Here is a 19,629-nt window from a genome sequence, read left to right as displayed (position 1 = left end):
AGTGTGTCAGCATGGGCTGCCTCAGCCAGCAGAGATGGTCATGACCCAGAATGGAGGAATGTTCCAGACTTCAGCTTCTTGATTTTAACAGGCCTCTTCAGGCTGATGGTTCCCTCTGGTTTTGCCTGAAAAGGGGAAGTTAATTCACTGGAAATTCACCAGTAGTTCAGGGGTGTTGTCAGTCTACCATCAATGTGCAAAAACTCTTCCTCCCCTATTGTAAATGCAAGGCCACTGACAAAGGAAGGAATGATGAGGAGGACTCCATCTTATCAGAAGGTTAATTTATTACTTTATTATACTACAGTATATTAAAGAATACTATACTATATTAAAGAATACAGAAAGGATACTTACTGAATGCTAAAAAGATAATAATGAAAACTTGAGACTCTTTCCAGAGTCCCAAGACAGCTTGGCCCTGATTGGCCATTGACTGAAAACAACTCACACCAGAATCCAGTGAAACAATCATCTGTGGGTAAACAATCTCCAAACACATTCCACATGTGAGCACAACACAGGAGAAGCAAATTAGATAAGAATTGTTTTTCTTTTCTCTGAGGCCGCTCACTGCCTTTCAGCTTCCCAGGAGAAAAATCCTGGGCGAAGGAATCCTGTTCAGGGAATGTGAATGCCACACTCCCCTCCCTGTGTTATGCAGCCCTCAGGTTGTGCCTCCTCCTTGCCACCAGTGAGGTGAGCTTCAAGGTGCTGATCTCCTTTTAGGCTAGCACAACTCCTCCGTCTCCAGGCATCCAAGTTTCAAAGGACATTTGAGGGCCTTTGGAACCATTCACAAATGCAATTCAAATCAATCTCATTGATTTCCAGGGGCTCATTAGACACCTCAGTGTTTTAGGGGTTCCTGGCCTAAGGGTTTCTCCATGAGTGAAGCACAGCATTGTCACCAGGCTGTCCCAGCCCACGAGGGTTTATGAAATGCTTAGCTAGCAAACAAAAAGCATTAACTTCTTGGCTACAGCATTCTGCCAAATGATAGGCAGGTCGTGCTTCAATGCAGATGTCTCAGGGAAAAAATGTGCAGTGCATTAGAGAGCTGTGACTCATAGAATAATTATCCTTGTTTCTCATAGTTTATTAATAATTTAAACCCAATCTTGATGTTATTGATCTATCATTGAATTGGAGATTTATTTCAGATCTGTAGTCACTGAAGCAGTAAATTTAATCCCCCTTTCCTCCCGCCCTTCCATCCACTAAACTCACTTTATAACTAAAACATGATGTTTAGGCTGTTTCAGTAATAGCACAGGAGAATAAGAGCTCAGAGGCAGTGGGTGGCAGGAGCAGCCTTAAGCCCACATAATACCAAGGGAGGGCATATAAGGTTCTGGTTTTAATACAGCATTTTGACCAAACCATCCTTTTCACATGGTCTCAGGGATGTCAAAAGCACCAGAAGCTACTTGCTGGCATGTGCATCACAACCAGCTCCTGGTCCAGTTTTGCCTGGTTTTACCTAGATTTGATTACCCATGCCCACGGTTGCCATCAGTTTTGCAGGCATCACCCCAGCTGTGCATCCCACTCGTACTCCTTGTCACAGATACGAGCTCACTGAGGCAAAAGTGCCTGCAACACGTTGCAGGGCACATAAGCTCTTGGGCCTGATAATAATCTTACTTAAACTGGCAAAAACCTGAAGCAGCTGCCTGGGTGTCCCAGGAGCATCATGAGTGTAAAATCCATTTATGTGTGTGAAGGATCAAGCCTAGAGAACTATAATGTGGAGACTCCTTACAGCAGTGCTCACTGGGCTGTGCCATGCATGTGCTGAATTTAATAACACAACAGCAAGACTTGGCCTTTTAAAAGAAGCCAGGAATAGAAAGCAGCATCCTTTACGGCTGCAATGTGCCCAGAAGAGTGATTTTTGTAGGCAAATGAAATACATTTTTTATTAGACCAATTGTAGTGTGCAGTTGGGTAGGAAAATATGTTCCTGGCTGTACCAACTCTTTCTCAGGTCTGGAAGAAAACAAAGGTGCCCAAATGTGTGTCTGTTCTTTTCCATCTATATTAATGGATACAATTAAATATATTTCCATCCTCTTCCAGCCTATCCTTGCTGCTGATCTTAGACCCTCCAGCAGGAACCACAACAAGTGGGGTCTCTTGGCCACCATCGGGGTCCCTGCAGCTGTAGAAATGCGTGACATGGCCAAGCTGTCACAGCCTTGCTCTAAAAATCTAACCTGGTGGGTTAGACTAGATCTAACCTGTCACAAAACAGAGAGGATGTGTTGGTGTGGTTAGTGCTGCATGCACCCACAAGTGTGTGCCCTCGGTGTGTCGGGTGTTTCTTGCCCAAGTAGGAGACGTTCCTAGAGAGGAACAGCAGGAAAACAAGGCACAGCAAACTCCATGTAGTTTATGTTTTCCAGAGGTGTCATTTTAATGAAATAGTCACAAAGCTCAGCTTTCCTTGTTCTGGATCTGGGAAGTTTTGTGTTTCAGTTTATGTTAGCTAAACCTGGAATAAGACCAGGGAAATGCTGCTATCTCTTTAATCCTGCAGGACAAGGGACGGTGCCAGCATTAACGCATCAGGGTGGAGGTGCTGGGTGTTGTAGGGCTGCTGGAAAGAGAACAAGCCCAGGGATGTCTCTGTCTGGAAATGCTGCTGGATGGCTGTGTCCCTGTGTCACTGGGTCCCACCTGCACTGATGGGACCATTGTCACTGGCAGGTGACAGCTCCTGCAAGCCCCAGGAAGTGTGCCTCCTACTCTGACTGGCTTGCTGGAGCTGTCTCTTTCTTGCTGTTGACAACATTAGGCTCCTACCTCAGATTAACTCACTTAGGGTGTTGACCTTTTGTGTTTCAGGTTCACACCTGAAACACCTTTTGTGTTTTTTGTGAACCAGGGCCCTGGTTCAGCTGACACAGGATGTGTTTGTCTCTCTAGGCTGCCAGTGCACATTGCTGGGTCATGTTGAGCTTCTCCTCTCAACCAACACCCCAAGTCCTTCTGCTCAGGGCTGTTCTCAGCCCACTTTCTGCCCACCCTGTATTTGTTCTTAGGGCTGTCCTGACCCATGTGTGGGACCTGGCACTGGCCTCGTTGACCTGCATGAGTTTCACATGGAGCCACCTCTCAAGCCTGCCAAGGTCCCTCTGGATGTCATTTGTCTGGTAGAAAGTGGCTGTCCAAAGCAGGGGATGTGCACGGTGGTGAAGTCTGCTCCAGCATATTCCAGAACAAGCACCAGGCAGCAGGAGTAACACAACTGTAGAGTCAGTGCCTCACTGCCTGTGCCACTTCTCTTTGCCCACCCCAAACCTCTCAGTCTCCCATCACAGGGGTGCAACAGTTTGAAATCTGCAGAGGGAGAATTCCTGGGAATCTGGCTCTACGCCTTGCCCTGCCCTGCAGCTTGTCCCAGCAGCCCTACTTTTGCTTGCCAGGCATTTGTATAAATAGGATTAACATCCACAGTTACAGTTAGCTAGGTTGCAAATTACACGGGCTATCAAGGCTCGTGCTTCAGGGCATACACTGATTACCATCAGAGGGGCAAAAATGAGTTTTTCCAATAACAGAATATTGCATGATTGACTGGGAACATTACAGGGCAGAGTGGATTAGCCTTTGCCATCAGTATCAGTTATATGTCATTACCACATCAAAGCACCAGCCCTCTCCCATTCAGGCAGCGTGGAAGGCAGCTGGGTCTGGAGGAGCAGGGTTGCTTGTTAAACCCGACACAGATTTTGAAGCTCTTTATAAAATGTGCCTCCAGCAAGCTGTGCTCCCTGCTCTGCCTCCTGGGCTGCACACCTGCAGCTGGCCAGAGGAGCCTGCTCGCCCCTCCTTTGCCTCCTGGGGTATCCTGGCTCTGGTGGGATCACGGGCTATCAGGAAATCTGGGACTCAGTGCAACAACAGGCTGGGAGGCACATTTACTTATAGGTCTGACACTGTCCTCATGGTGTTTCCAGAGGCTTGCAAGAGGAGCTGAAGTCCCTCTTAGCTTTCTATTATGGATGAACAGCTTTGCCCACTTTCACATCATCTCATTTCCTTCATCTTGGCAGCAAATGATTGTCTTATTTGCATGGAAGAGCTAGAACCGACAGAAAATCTCAAATAAAAACCTAATTAGCAGCAAAACTTTTAATTCTCCTTTCTAAGCCATTTCTAAATGTGTTAGTGCTTATTTATTGAACCTGGTTTGGCATTTAGACAGCTCCTTTTAGTGCTAATAGGGTTGATTACCGGGTTGAATACTACAGCTCTGAGGAAATGGCTGCTCAGTATTCAGAGATGCCAAGTTCCCTCAACACTGAAATGCCCACCTTTCTTCACAGGAAATGTGTTTTATTCAGCACAAATATACTAAAATAAGGCCATCACAGGAGCCACAGGAGTCACAGCTGCCACACCAGCAGCCCATGCCTGAGGTGTGTGGCTGCAGAATGCCAGGCTTGGCCTTTCCAGGGCTGAAAGCTCCCTCCAGCAGGGGCAGGACAGTGCCAGCCCTGGTGGTGGGAGCTGGGCTGGGGTTTGCTCCAGAGCATTGGCTTGGCTCTGGTGCCAGGGGGCACCCAGGGGGTGACAGGGGACCCCCAAGAGTGATCCATGGGGAGATCTGAAGAGGAGAATTAGGGGAGAGGGTAAACAACCGAAGAAGAGGAGGAAGAGAAGGAGCAAGAGGAAGCTACCTGGTTTCCCCAGGTTACAGTCAAGATCTGGAGTTTCCTACCCTTTCCCACTTGCATTTCACACAGAAATCCAAGACTCTTGTCTTCCATCCAGAGCCAAGCAGAGTAGGGTCTCCTTCCTAATAGAAATCTGGGGGCGAGGAATGTGGGTGGGGATTTTTTTCCCTGTAACAGTCATTATTAGAGTAGCTCCTTCACTGTGTGTAATGGACCTTTTTGTGCTCCCTCTCCTGCAGATCAATCAAGAGGACAGATGTCTGATTGTCCTCCTCTTCCAATGTATATCATCATTACTCCTTTGGAGCTGCTGCAAAATAGCACAGGTGTCAATAAAAATAGAATTTGGACTTTCATTTACTTTCATTTAGGCTTTATAGGTGAAAATGGTGGGTTTTCAGAGAATAAGCCTCACCTTCACATTACTGAGCATGTGATGTCAACACAAGGCTGCTTGGGTAATGCAGCAGCCTCCAGAAATAGGGCAGGCTGCTAAAATCTGGGAGTGATAAGCTTTGCCAGTGGCTAACCAAGTGCAATGAGGTTCCCCTGATCTGGGGAACAGAGATACTTGAGCTCAGGAATTTCTCCCTGGGTGTGATTATCTTGTAATGGCCACTATCCCTCATTCTCATTTCTAGCTGGGAAGGAGGTGCAGTGTGAGTTTACTGGTTTGTGCCACAGGTGTAAACTGCCAAGGCATGGCTTTTAAGGCAGCCTTGGAGAAGTGCACGGGAACACAAATGTCCCTGTCATTAAGGCACTGAGATTTCAACCAGAAGGGTCACTTGCATATTGTGTCAGTGCAGTGTCCAAGTGTTTGTTTTTAATTTACTGGGGGAAAATTTAGCAAATCACTCAGATTTGGATTGACCATCAGAGCCACTGCTGCACTTTTTTTTTCCTCTATCTCTTGTTGCTCATACCCAGGCATTCTCTTTCAGTGATTCTAGGAGCAATAAACCCAGGGTGACCCAGGCCTGACAGAGTGAGATGCACATGAGAGATCTGCATGGAGAGCAGGGTTGCATCCCTTGGTTACCTGTTACATTCCAGAACAACTTGGCCTTCAGCTGTGAAGCCTTGTCCATGCAGGTGAAGAATTTTTCTTTGGGAGCTAAAGGAAAATGGGATGTACATGCCTGTGGGTCTTTGTGGAAGATTTTTAAGGTGAAAATTGTGCCTGGTGTGGGAACAGTGACCAGGCAGGAGCACCAGACACCTCAGGCTATATTTCAGCCCTTCCCCTTAGTGAGATACATGGCCTGGTGTGAAATGCAGGACAGAGGGATGGCTGAAAATGGTCAGCCCAAAATACACCTGACCCAGCATTCTGCCCTGGATGAGACCCAGCAGATGCTCAGGAAGTGATACAAAAATAGAGCAAACATTTGTTTTTACTTCCCAGAACACTTTCCATTTCCCCAGTGGTCTGTGACTCAGGAACCTCCTGAACTGTGGATGCCATCTCTGCATTTAACAGCCCTTGATGGATTCCTCTTCTATCGATCAGCTGACACCCTATTGAACCAACACAAACCTTAAACATCCACTGTACCCAATGCCAAGGAGTGCCACAGCTAAAAATCTCCTTTGTTTATTTTGAACTTGTCACTTGATAGTTTTCTTTGATGTTCGCTCTCTTCCTTTGAGGAGCACTGAATAATATGAACAGCTGTTCCCCAGTCACATCGCTCTTCCTTTCACAAAACTCAGTCATATTTCTTCTTCAGTCATTTTTTCCTCCAAGATAAAAAGTCTTAATCTATTCAGTCATTCCCTGAATGGAGGCCTTTTGTGCTTTTGATCATCTTCAATTGCCTTCCTCTGTAACTTTTCTATTTCTTCTGTATCATATTTGAGATCAGTGAATCAGGACTGCACAATGGCATTCAAGAGAAGGGAGTCCATGGAGTTACACAGCAGCATAATGATTTCCCCTGTTTTGCTCTCTCCTCATTTCCTAACAATTCCTAGTTTTCTGTTTGCTTTTTTGATTGCTACTGAGTCTTGAGCTGACACATGCATGGAGTTATCTATTACACCCTGAGGATTTTGCTCCCAAGTGGAAATAGCCAGCTTGGAGCCCATTATTTTGTATGTAAAGCTAGATTGTCTTTTCCCATGCACATCACTTTACATTTATCTACATCAGATTTTATCTGTGATTTTATTACCCTTTCATTCAGTGCCACGAGGGTCTTTCTGAAACTATTCACAGTCAGCCCTTTGCCTCAACCACCCTTAATATCATCAGCAAACTTCTCCTCTCCCTGCTTGCTGCTATGTTGGGATTATTTCTGAATATTTAGAAAGCATGGGACAATGTTCTGGCTAATTTAACAGTTTACTCTCTCCAATTTGAAGTGCCAGCTCCCAGGGAGAGGGGGAGAAATGGCACTTCCCAAGCTCTTGGGGTGTCACTGGAGAGCAGCTGGGGATAAATGGCATTGTGCCTGAGCAGCCCTTCTAGCTCTGCCCTTGCAGACAGGAGGGGGGCTGATGGCACTTGCTGGGATGTGTCTGCCTGTACCAAACCAGCCTAAGGTGGGCCCCAGCCCAAGGGGGTGAGCGGAAGCACTGGGAGCCCAGGAAAGGGTGCAGAGTGGGAGCAATGGATGGCAAAGCCTTTGTCTGGGAAAACCTTTGCACACAAAGTTGTGTTGAGCAAACGGGAGTTAACTGGGAACTCCTCCTCACAAAAAGCAATCTGGGAGCCTGTCCGGCTTGTCCAAGGGAGCCCAAGGCCAGAGCCAGACAAGGAGCCTCTCCATGGGAGGAGAACACAAGGATGAAGGAACAGCCATTGCCCTCTGCCCAGGCAAGGTGAGATCCAGCTCTGGTTGTTTGGTGAGAAAAACCCAGAAAGGAGCAGGGAGGAGCACTTTCCCAGCAGTGTGTTTTCCCTGGGAAGCAGCACCTTGCAGCAGGGCCTGGCAGGGGATCAGTGCTGGGTAGCAACAATGGGGCTCTTCTTTCTGCTGGGGGTGTCCTTGCTTGGGGGAAGAGGCTGGACAGTTGTCACTGCCATTTGTAGGCAAAAGGAGACAGACTGAGCCTCTCTCCAGCACCACAAGGCAGCATGAAATTAATTTACCTGGAGGAAGTTCTTCCTTTCTATGAGGATTCTTCATTTCTATCCAATGGCACAACTCAGAGCCACAGGGTCACCCAGAATGTGTTGTCTTCTGCTCTCTGGTCCTAGTAAATTCGTGTTGCAGCCTCTAGAGCCAGGCAGGGCAGGATTTGCCAGCTCTTTGGTGAGAAAGAAAGCCTTTCAGAAAAGGCTTTCAGAAAAATGCTCTGTGGAAATTATGTGATGCTCCCACACCTGCAAGGGGAAAAAGGACGTATCTCTTCTCTGATGACAGAGCACAAATTGCTTCAAAGGGCAGAGGCTCTCCCCTTTTAAGAGACTTAAGCTTGACCATCAGAAAACCAGAACCCTTTTGATGACAAAAGAAAAGAGCAGGCATCAGTGACTCGGGCACAAAGTGTTTCTCAAGCTGTGGGAACACTTTTGTCTCCTGGCAAAAAGATGTGTGTGCACATAAAAAAAAGACTGGTTTCACAGATCCAGGGAGCAAAACAGAAATTCAGGAGGAATCCAGGGGCAGACCCCCTGATATTGCAGCCACCAGCCCCCTGCTCATCCGAGTGTGGAGGTGCTCAGCCACGAGGCAGAAGTGCTCACTGCCACCCAGCCTGGCGGCTCTGGCCGTGCCACTGCCTACTCTGGGGACTGAAGCTGAGGACAGGCAAGTGACCAGGGCTCCTCCAGAGTGGCTGAGGATTTCAGCAGTGCCTTCACTTCTTGTTTAGGGGTGAGGTTTGGGGCAGGAACTGTGTGGTGTGCTCTGTGCCAGGTCAATGCTTGTGACCCACCCCAGCATGGCTCACACATCTGCCCAGCCCTGCTGCACTGACAACAGGTGTAAAATCAGCCCCTTTGGTGCCTGTTACAAACTTTGCTCTTCATTTGGGTCAGAACTGGAGGGTCTTTGCCTGTCTCTCTCAATGGGAGGTGTTGGGGAGGAATGAACAATAAATAACACTTCTTCTCACCACCAGAGAGGCAGATGTGGATTGCAGGCACAGCACAGCTTTTGTACAAGCAGCAGTGGCAGCAGCCTGTGTAACTCAGCCAGAACTAACCAACAATGCCTGCAAATAAAGCTGGAGTAAGATGCATTTTGCCATTCATTGGTCCTGGTGGCACCAGGGTTTGTGCTGTCAGCCCACCCAGCCCTGGACCACAGCTGGCTGACAGATAAGAAAAACCCATCTGGAAAGAAACGTTGGGAAAGATGGGCTGGATTTAGGTGGCAGGACTGATCACAGTAGAAGGCACCAGAATGGCTACTATAAATACTACAGAGAGGAAAAAGGCCCTTAAGGCTAAACTAGACTTGCAGTGCTTTTGAGCCATTACCGTGGAATCACAGAATGACAGCATGGTTTGGGATGGAAGGGACATCAATGATCATGTAATTCCAGTCATCTAGTTCCATCCCTTCACCATGGGCAGGGACACCAACTTGATCAGGTTGTTCATAGCCCCATCCAGCCTGGCCTGGAACATTTCCAGTGGTGGGGCATCCACAGCTTCTCTGGACAATCTGTTCCATGTGCTTCAACACCCTCCCAGTAAATAATTGCTTCCTAATACCTAATCTAAACTCTCTGACAGTTTAAAGCCATTCCCCCTTTTATCACTACATGCCTTTGCCAAAAGTTCCTTTCCAGCTCTCCTGAGCCCCCTTTAGGTACTGGAAGGTGCTGTAAGTGTCCCTGGAGCCTTCTCTTCCCCAGGCTGAATGACAGCTGGAGACAGGCTGTCTGTCTCAATGTCTTCATAGGAGAGGTGCTCCAGCCCTCTGGACATCTTTGTGACACTTCTCTGGAACAGATCCATGTCTTTCCTGCTCTGAGGACCTCAGAGCTGGATGCAGCACTGCAGGTGGGGTGTCACAGAGCAGAGGAGAGGGGCAGAATCCCCTCCCTGTCCCTGCTGGCCACACTGCCTTTGATGCAGCCCAGGACACAGCTGCCTTTTGGGCTGCAAGTGAACCTTGCTAGGCCATGTTGAGCTTCTTGTCAGCCAGCATCCCCAGGTCCTTCTCCTTAGGCTGCTCACAATCCATTCTCTGCTTGGGAAATCCCCGGTCAGGAAGGAGGAGAGCCAACCTGAATGTTGCCATTGCAATTGCTTTGCAAGTGCAGGCTATTTTACTTTCCAAAATGCAAATTTTCCAATTTCCCTTAAAGATTCTTCATATTAATGTTGTCTTAAAAACTGAGTGTCTTGACTTCTAATGTAGTTTCTCAGGGTTTTCTTTTTAAAGAAGAGACAGGAGCTGCTTTTTAAAAAATTGTTTTTAAAGTTTCAAGCCTTTTAAAAATGTATAAAGCCTTTTTTTCTCTTTTTTCCCCTACTTTCTCAGTGCTTCACAGGATGTTACAAAAAGGCCAAATTCCCAAGTTGTCCACATTTTCATATGGAAAACAGCTACAACTTTCCATTGAGCTCTTAAGAAGGAAGTGTAAACATGTCAGCTGTGTTTATGTGGGAGCACAGATAATTAAATATAACCTACATTTCCTGCATTATATATATATATATATATATATATTCATGCCTTTATGAGAACAGTCTAGACCTACAGTAGCTGATCAGAAGGAACAGCCCCAGGAAAACGTGAGTCTACCCACACTGTGAGAGCATGGCTGTAGCACAAGCTGCTTCCTGGCAAAAAGGGAGAGTGTCCATCCCATGGCAGTGGCAGGGAAACAAATTCTGCCCATTTCCAAACCTTTCACCTCTCCTGCCCTCCAAGCCAGGTTGCTCCATTCAAACTACCCAGCGGGGTAAGGTCCAGGCTCCTCAGCTAGGAATCACAAGGAGAAGTGCTCCTGGTCCCAGGCCAACAATTTAACAGCATAGGCAAAAGCTTTACAGGGTTCAGGTAGCCTTGAGTAAGGACAACACCACAGTGTCCAGCAAGGGATGGGGTATCCTGGGATATCCCCTCCAACCCTACAGCCAAGAGAAGCAGCAGCCCAGGCCCTGTTGTCCCAGCTTCTGTGACCTTGGAAGGGCAAGCAAGGACTGGAGTTCTGCCCAGGGAGCCAGGGGCTGGAAGGGATCTCCCTGACAGCTCAAGCCCCTGCAGCACGGCTCCTCTCTTCCTTGCCTGCTTCTCCTCTCCCTTCCCCAGCCCAACAGCATTGCAGTTTCTGTCAGCACACAAGAAAATTACCTGTGATTTATCACACAATCAGTGATTTTGTTGGCTTTTTTATTTTGGACATAGAAGCACGTTATACTGCTCTCCCATACTGAAATATAGGAGTAGCAAATCTGCCTGCCCAAGACTGTCTGTCTTTTTAGCCTCATAAAAAGCCTGGAAAATGAAAGCAGGAGCAAAATAGTCAGTTTGTTGCTTTTTTTTGTCCCCCTCTATCCCTTACAAGCAGGAAGGAATTCTTAGCTATTCTGCAGAGCCAAAGCCTGTACCTTCAGGATATTAAACTGGTATAGCCAGAGCTACAGCTGGAGTCACCCACCTCAAGCACAAAAATGCCTCCACCTAGGAGCTGCTGTGGATGGGTCCCTCAAGCCCCTGCCACAGACACAGCCCCAGCACAGTCCCTTTCTGCAAGTGAGAATTGGCTGCTGCATTAACAATGATCTCTCTGCTCCCCCCTCTCCTAGTTGCTCTCCATTCTTCCCAGAGAAGCAGGTGGTAATGCTGCTTATTTCTATTAGAAAGTATTAAGCCCTGCTCCCTTGTAATGCCAGGAGCCAAGCCCTTAGCAAAGAAATGTTTCTATGCTCCTTGTCAGTACCTTGCAGGATAAATTACTTTTGTGTCTGATGAAAAGAGGGCCCTTAGCAAATTGTATCATCAGAGAGCAGCTAATAACACGGAATAAAAAGAGTTATCTTTGTACATGGAATATGAAAACACAAATGTGAAGGATGAGTTTTCTTCACTTATTGGAAAGGGTTTAATTAAACTGTAAGCAAATAAACAAAAATACCCAAGGCGAGGTAGAAAGCACAGAGTGTGATCGTCTTGCAGAACTCTGGGGCTGGTACCAGTGGAGGAGGGAAGAAAGCCTGGAACATCACATCCCCATCCCCTCTGTGCAGGCAGGCATCCCCACCACACTTCCACGTGGAGCCCTGGGTGGCCACAATGGAAAAATGTGGGCTTGTCACCTGCACTGGGAGGGGAAGCTGCAATAGAGCTGGTTAGCTTTAGGTCAGTGTTGCTGTCGGATTGTTCCTCATCTCCAGTGAGCGTTCCTCACTAAAAGAATGACTGCGGTGACCAATTTCTTGCAGTCTAAGTTGTTATATGAGGTGAGTGATGACTTCAGTAAAAGCTGCAAGCATCTGAGCCATCAAATAATAATTTTTGACATCCCATTCCCAGTCTCCAAAGTTTCCCTTCAGAAAGCTCATATCTGGGGGAATCACGAAATCCCATCTCAATTTTACAAGTCCTCCTTGTGCTGAGGCTAATTAATGGACATCTTAAATGTCTAACCGGCTATTACAAATCATTTTAAATGGCTTTTGCAATAATGCTTCCATCAGGCTCCTGCAGTCCTGCCGTTTGCCTGCAGACATGCTGGTGCTCCATCCGTCACCCGGCAGCCAGGTTTTCCAGCCTGACACCGAGGAGATCCCGAGCAGCACTAAAGCATCGCTGGCGTGCCACGAGCCTCTCCGGCCTCGCAGGAGCGCACGCTTCCCGCCGGTGTCAGCCACGGGCTGGCTGCTGCCTCACCTCGATGCCTCATGTTTTAGCTTTCAAGTTTTTCATATTCTGTACTGCATTAGTACATAACTCTGAACTTCATATAAAGCGTTAGCAAGCTCTCCTCACAGTTTAGTCAGACAAAACAATCCTTTTCCAGCCTGAGAACCAAGGACACAGTTGCAGCTTCAGGCCCAAGAAGTGCAAACAACAGGGAAGTGAGGAGAGCAATCTGGGAGGATGGGACTTCATAACCTCAAGCTGTAATTGGACAATTAACCCCAATATGTAAACGGAGCAGAACTCATAAAAGTGTGAAAACTCCTGACCCAGTGTCCACCTTGGGTGGAGCCACGGCCGGGCTCTTGCACTGCCCGAGGTGTATCCTTTGAAGGCCTTCTAATAAATACCTGCTTTATTCCTTTAACACTGTCCAGCCTCTCTTCTAGGTAGCCTCTCAAGGCATCAACTTCCGAGCTGGGGCTGGCTGCTGCAACACACCCAGCCTCACCCAGCACCTGCAGATTAAGGGCAGTGCTAAGTGACCATCTGATATTTGTGAATAGAATGTGATAGTTTTGATGGGAGGAAAAGAGAAATCTGACAGCTTGTCCTGCTTACAGACAAGCTCAGGCTTGCCCATGGCTGGTGCTGTAACACATCGCAGATGCAAAGTTAGATTTTCTTTTTTTCCTGTTGTTTTTTCTGAGCTGCAGCACAAGGTGACACTGAGGGAGACCAAGCCACTCTTGCAGCCTGGTGAGAATCAACTTCTTCATCCTTGGGCAGGAAAAACTCAATGCAACACATGCTATGAATGATAAAAGCTCCCTGTGTTCCACAGCTGGGGGATGGTCCAGCACCCAGAGTTGTCTACCCAGGCTGTCACGAGATGGACAGCGTCAATTTGTATTTGTATTTATAAATATGGGCTGTTTTCTCCCACATGCTGCCTTTCCCTCTCCTCTGTAGTTTGGCAGGGCCATTTCCCATACCCAGCCCCACACACAACCATACACACCTGCAAAATAGGAAGACCTATTTTTAGGGACTTGCAGCTATAGACGTGCAACAGGAAGAGAGGGACTGTGAAAAGATGACCAGGGTAAAAAAGATAACAGTGTGGAAGTTGCTGTGGAAAATCCAGCTGCTCCTCCCTGGATGGAGCATGGTCAGCATATCCCACCTTCCACACACAACACAGCACAGTCTGAGAGGGACTACTGGAGGGTGGAGTGGAGACACCACAACCAGGCTCCATTGAAACCCTTGCAGAGGAGGGAACACAGTGGTGCTTTCCAGCTGATAAGCCCCTGAAAACAGCAGCTGAAAACCAAGGGAGATAAAGGAAGTTGTCCTGCTGTTGAATCAGCAGCCATGGTGAAATCACTCTCCTTGGACTGGCACATGTTCCCATCACATGGGTTCCAGCTTTTCTGGGGTGTTAGCAGAACCAATCAAACACAAAGGGTTTGAGTTAATCTCCCTTTTTCACATGACAGGGACTTACACAGCCCATACTCCCCGCAAGGGGTTTTTCTGCCCTTCAGGGACTCATGGTTCTCCAAAGGGCCATCCAATTTCTGTAGCGTGCATTTACCAAAGGACAAAATCTTACCAAAAAACAGCCCCTGACTTGATGCATCACATCCCAGAAGCAACTCCTAAATGGAAAAAAATGGAAGATTGGTCCAATTGCAGACAAAATGTGGTACCTGGAACTAGGAAGTTGTTGGGTCTAAATTCACCCAGCTGTGTATTTCTCCCCAGGGTCATCCTGGACTCACATACTGGGATCTACTTGGGGTGGGAAGGGGCCACCAGAAGCACTGATCTGACCTGACTTCAGCCAGCATTCTCACAGCCCTCCTTTCCAGTCCATCACCATGGAAGAGAAAGGCCACATCACCATTAAATCCCAGACTTAGGATCAAATTGACTGACTGTCCTCAGGCACAACAATCCTGTCTGTTTCAACGTGGGGTCCCAGCTCCTGGTGAGCACTTGCTGTGATATCCCTGCCTGACGGGCTCCTGCCTACCGGCTCCTTGGAGAGCAGCAAGGAAACCACCCAGTGGAGATAACCCTGGAACTGCTGCATGGGACTGTTCATAAATTTTCATGCAAAAAATAACTTGTTTCATTCAAAACCAAATTTCCTGCCTGTGTGACTCTTAATGAAATTGCCTCCTGGAAAAGCATTAAGAGGAGTGGAGATGCTGTCATTGAAGGGTAAGAAAAAGGCTCACAAATCCATTTTGAAACACTGTTTCTTTTCAAAGCATTAATATTAAATGTCAATATAAGCACAAAGCTTCTGATTTTATCTAAACAGCATTCCACTTAACATGAAACAAGCACGTGGGGAGAAGAACACCAAAATCGTTTGGTATTTGTCATCACCCACTCAGGTTTCCCACCTCTGACCCTTAGAGGTGGCAATGCTGTTCCGGCCAGGGTTGAGCCCTGCACAGTGCCAGTGTGACTGTCCCAGCCCACTGGTGTGTAACCCTGTCCCTCACTAGAGGCAAACACAACTGGTCAGCACTGAAATCACACCTTGCCTGTGCTTTGTTGGGGGCTGAGGCCTCGGGGGAAGGATTCAAGTTGTCTTCTCTGGTGCAGGCACAGACCAAGTGCTGCCAGCTCTGTAAGGTCACAGGCACATCGCTAATGGAATCAACCCCTGTGGTGGCTGCTCAGGAGGGTGGCAGTGAGCCAAGGCCCCAAGTGTGCACAACCATAAAGCTCTGGCTGTTGCTCTTTGACTCCCAAAATTCAGATTCCTCCTCAGGACCATCTGCTCTGTTAGATATGGAAGTCATCTTCCTTGTCCCACTACTTCTGGGCAGCCCACTCCCACTGAGCTTGCTCAAGTCATGAGTTTAGTTCTTTGCTCCTTAGTCCCCTTGTGCTGGAAGAGGATCAACTCCCAGGGGAAGCTGTAGGGTTCGTGTGCTCCACGAGCATGAAGGCAAAGGGGACCCATGGCAGGCTGCACTGAAAGTTGGGTTACAAGAGATGCAGGATGCTCTCCCACTCAGTCCCCCCTCAGAGTTTAGCACTAACATCTTTCACTCTGCACGGGCTCTCTTTGCAGCTGAAAGATCCATAGAAAAGTCACCCACTTAGGTGGCCAGAAAGCAAGAGGAGCTCCTCCTTCAGTCTAAAAACATTCATGAGCCTGCTTTGCAATAATCAGTGTTGCAATACTTTTGGCAATCTCTTTCTCAGTGATATCACTCCTTGCATTTTGTTATCTTCTACCTGCATGAAATACTGAAACACAAGAAATTAGTGCTCACAGCAAGCAGTCACATCAGCATTTCACATCAGACCAACTTTTCCCTTATCAGGGCGGCAACAGTCACTTTGCAATGAAACCAAAGCTCCTTTCTTCAAGCTCACAATGCCCATCTGTACATCAAGTCCTTGTAAGCAGGTTTGCCTCAGCTGACAGCATGTGACAGATCCCAGTCTGACCAGCAGGGTAACACACCAAATGCACAGTGCCTTGAAGCACGTGGCTTCCATACTGCAGCTGAGGAACAGGACATCTGGGAACTGGCTGTGCCAAGTGTGCCCAACCAGCTTGCTTTGGCTCTCAGCCAGAGACACCTGGGCTGGTGCAGAGGGGATGGCAAAGAGCAGCCTGGGCACAGGGATCAGGGGCAATCCAAGAGAGGGAACACAAGGAGTCTCTTGGGTTTCCAGGCCCCAGCTGATGGCAATACCTATGGCTTAGTGGCATGGCTGGCCACCACTGAGAGGAACCAACTGATTCTTTTTTCCTTTTGCACTATTTAGAGGTTTTTATATCAATAATGACCTGAGTTGCACATATTGGCTTGGGTTTAGGGCTCAATGAGGATGAAAATGCACAAGAGTAGGAGAAAACAGCATTTGTAGACAGAGCTGGATCTACCTGCAGCCACCAGGATTTGCCTCAGCAGCACAGACTTTTCCCCCTTTCACACCCACTTCACTTTGCCAATACAAAATATGCAGTTTGAGAACAGAACTGCCAGGTTTTTCTTGGAAAACACAGGAACAGCGTAATATTTTGCTGCAGCCATCACTGTTGTCCAAAAGCTGGCCAGGCATTCATGTCATCTGGATGCAATCCAAAGGGCCAGACCCCTAGAGGAGAGTCCAAGTGACCAGGAATCTCTAGTCACACATCAGTGCCCCATACCTCTCAGACAGAAGCCGAATTCCACAGAGAAGAAGAGCTTTTACTTTGATAGTTCCATTCAAATGCCATTGTGAAAGCCAGAGGGTGAAGGGAAGCTTCATGCTGACATTACAGGGGACAAACCACAAGCTCCTGTATGATGTGTTCTACACCACCAAGGGCCAGAAGAGCACTACAGGGTAATGAGAAACTCTGGGTAGATGAGTGTGTGAGTAACCAGGCAAGAACAGTCATCAAATACAGCAACATTTGTGTTTTCTGCCACCAGCTCCCAAGCTCTGTTAGTAAAAGCCAACTTAGCTAAAATATGTTCTTGTATTACAGTTGTGGTTCACAGTTGTGGTTTCTTCCTCCTAACAAAACTGCAAGGAAAGAGATCATTTAGTCACACAAGACTGCTTGTCAGTAAAGAAAATACAAATTTACTTTTATTATAACCATAAAAGGCATTATTTTAACAATTAGCTGTACATTCAGCACTCAGGTATATCTTTGTCAAATAAACTCAATTCTCTTACTGCTAAAAAAAGAACACTTCTCAGCAATGCACAACCTGTGCTTATTAGGATGTTTATTGTCTCTGTATTGCAGTTATTTGACAGACAAGCCTCAGGATACAGAATAAAGCTTTACTCTTGGACCAAAATAGGAGGCAACATTTTTATTTAAAAAAATTAAAAACAGCAAGTTTCTAGTCAGGTAATATAAAGCATCTTAAATTAATCTTTTGAAATTATTTACACTATTTGTAAACGTAAGTATCTGAAACTGTACATGTTTAAACAAATGTTAATTTAGCAAACAGGCTGTATAAACTGATTGCTCTAATCCTTCCACCAGCTATCCTAGAGCTGTCTGGGTACTCTAAGAGAGAAAAAGATCCGAAGCACAAGAGTCACTACTGCCATGGTTTACTCTTCACAACTCTTCTGTACAATGTCTGCTTTAAGTTAGTCATAACTCTGTACAGTGACCATGCAGTCCTTCTGAAAAACCTTATAAAAAACAAATATACATATATTACAATGCACTGGACATTATCATTATATTACAGAATATGTTACTGTATTTCTACATAAGTAAAGGGAGAGGGTAAGTTTTTCTCCTTGTTAGTTCCTTTACTTAATTTTTAAGGAGTCATATAAGGTCCTATTAGTACCATTTATGTATTTCAGAACCACTGCTGTAACACTTCTTGTGGTAGCTTTCAATCCTACCATCTTATACTCCAGCCTTGTTATTTATATCAGGAAAATTATTAAATTAAAATATCACCGATGTGCAAGGAAATTTCTTCTTATTCAAAACTACAGCATAGGCTTTATAAATAAGTTAAAAATCTGTCACATAACCCACTACATTTTCATTTTGCAGTGCTGCACAATGAAGACTTACACACTGAGAGACCCTGAAGTGTTCATTCCATTAAGGGCTAGGCATTTAGCATCCAGCTCTCCACACTAATGTCCAATTAATGCTCACTCAACAGTGTGCACTGTTTACCAGTACTTATCCTCTCTTTACAAAGCAGATTTGACAGCCTTGCACATCGGCTTCAGGCTCCCCACACCTCGTGATTATCATTTTCTCCAGGCTCAAAGGCTGTGCAAGCTCCAGACCCTGTTCCACTTTAAACAATGTGACATCACCATCTGATCTTGAGAAAGGCAAAAAAACCAACTCTGCCCTAAAATAAGATAGCTGAAAACCTCAATGCTAAGCAGTACTGTGAAGCATCTGAGAACATGCAGTTCTCTCAGAAACAACAGAAATTATGTTGTACAAATTTCCATTGCAAATCCCAAGGATCTGAGACTCTTCACATGGAGAAAGGCTAGAGTACGACACTTCAGGTCAGGCCTCACAGCTCCCAGTCACAAGAGTGGAAGAAAGACAGCCCATCCACTGTTTCAAGAAACACTTCACATGTGGGAAATTAAGTTTTCCCAAGAAAGAACCTCTGAATTACTTTCAAGCCTATGGTGGATTACCAGGATTTTCAGAGAAGTTAAAGAAAAACTCAGCACGCCTGCTTAAGTCAAATTGTCATACCAATATGGTCATCTCCCAAGTCTCACAAATATCTATTGCTGTTCTCATTTGATTCCCTGCACTGCATTTCCAGTGTCTCTTTGAAAGTGGGACTTTCCATTGCATATATCAACTCATTAAGGGAAAGCAAGAATGGTTTTTACATTAAAAAAAAACAAACAAAAAAAGGTTTTCAATTTTGAAAATATCTGGAAAAGGCAGTAATTGAGCTTCCATAAGTGATCAGCAAAGGAGGTTTTTTTTCATTTTCTTCTGCCCACTGTTCAAGCCAATGAACAGGAAGACCTTTACTAAATCAAAAAGCATGTTCATTTTGGGTTTTTTCCCTAAAACAGGGTTAAGCAGCCTGAACAGTTTTGATGCAGACTAGGCTGCACAGGGATCCTTTGTTTACTCCAAGCAAATGTCTCTGCATTCCCTTCACTCCCTGGCATTCGGCTGAAGCTTATTCCAAGCAGCCTCACTGTTGGGCTACTTGGACATCGACAAGAGTAAGTTCACCTGAAAGACAAAATGAAAGCCTACATTAGACAGAGAAGCCAAGTTTTAGAACTGATGTGTCATATTTTAACCTTTAAACAGGATTCCTAGAAAGCACATTAATCAGAAGACAGTTACAAAACAAACAACAGCCAAAATTTCCAGTCAAATGCCTACTCACAAGCTTTTTAAAATGCAACTGATGACCATGCTGACCACTCATTTCAGCAGTCACAAATTGCTGTGATAAACTTCCTAAGATAACTTCATGTGTTGTCAAGAAATTCCAAAAAACAGGCACACTGGCAAAAAATGTTACCATTCACCTCAAATATCTGAAACACACTTGGGATCCTTCACAGTACTTGTTTCCCATAGATTACAATATGGTTTCCCACAACTTCAGTTTGTAGGGTAAGTATTCCTCAGGTTTATCAGATAAACAGTT

General features: G+C 46.1%; 1 protein-coding gene across 1 annotated transcript in view; it reads right to left on the bottom strand.

The window, feature by feature from the left end:
• Positions 1–16,888: 16,888 nt before the first annotated feature.
• Positions 16,889–19,629, bottom strand: part of COG3 (component of oligomeric golgi complex 3) — a 30,769-nt gene continuing 28,028 nt past the window's right edge. Inside the window, exon 23 of the mRNA XM_064408743.1 lies at positions 16,889–19,202. Within this exon, the coding sequence (XP_064264813.1) occupies positions 19,173–19,202 (30 nt within the window). The 3' untranslated portion in view covers positions 16,889–19,172. The remainder of the gene's footprint in view (positions 19,203–19,629) is intronic.

Source organism: Passer domesticus, chromosome 2 (genome assembly GCF_036417665.1).
Source record: "Passer domesticus isolate bPasDom1 chromosome 2, bPasDom1.hap1, whole genome shotgun sequence".
NCBI classification, from domain to species: domain Eukaryota; kingdom Metazoa; phylum Chordata; class Aves; order Passeriformes; family Passeridae; genus Passer; species Passer domesticus.
Note: the sequence above shows the minus strand (reverse complement) of the source record. Positions and strands in the feature narration are given on the sequence as shown.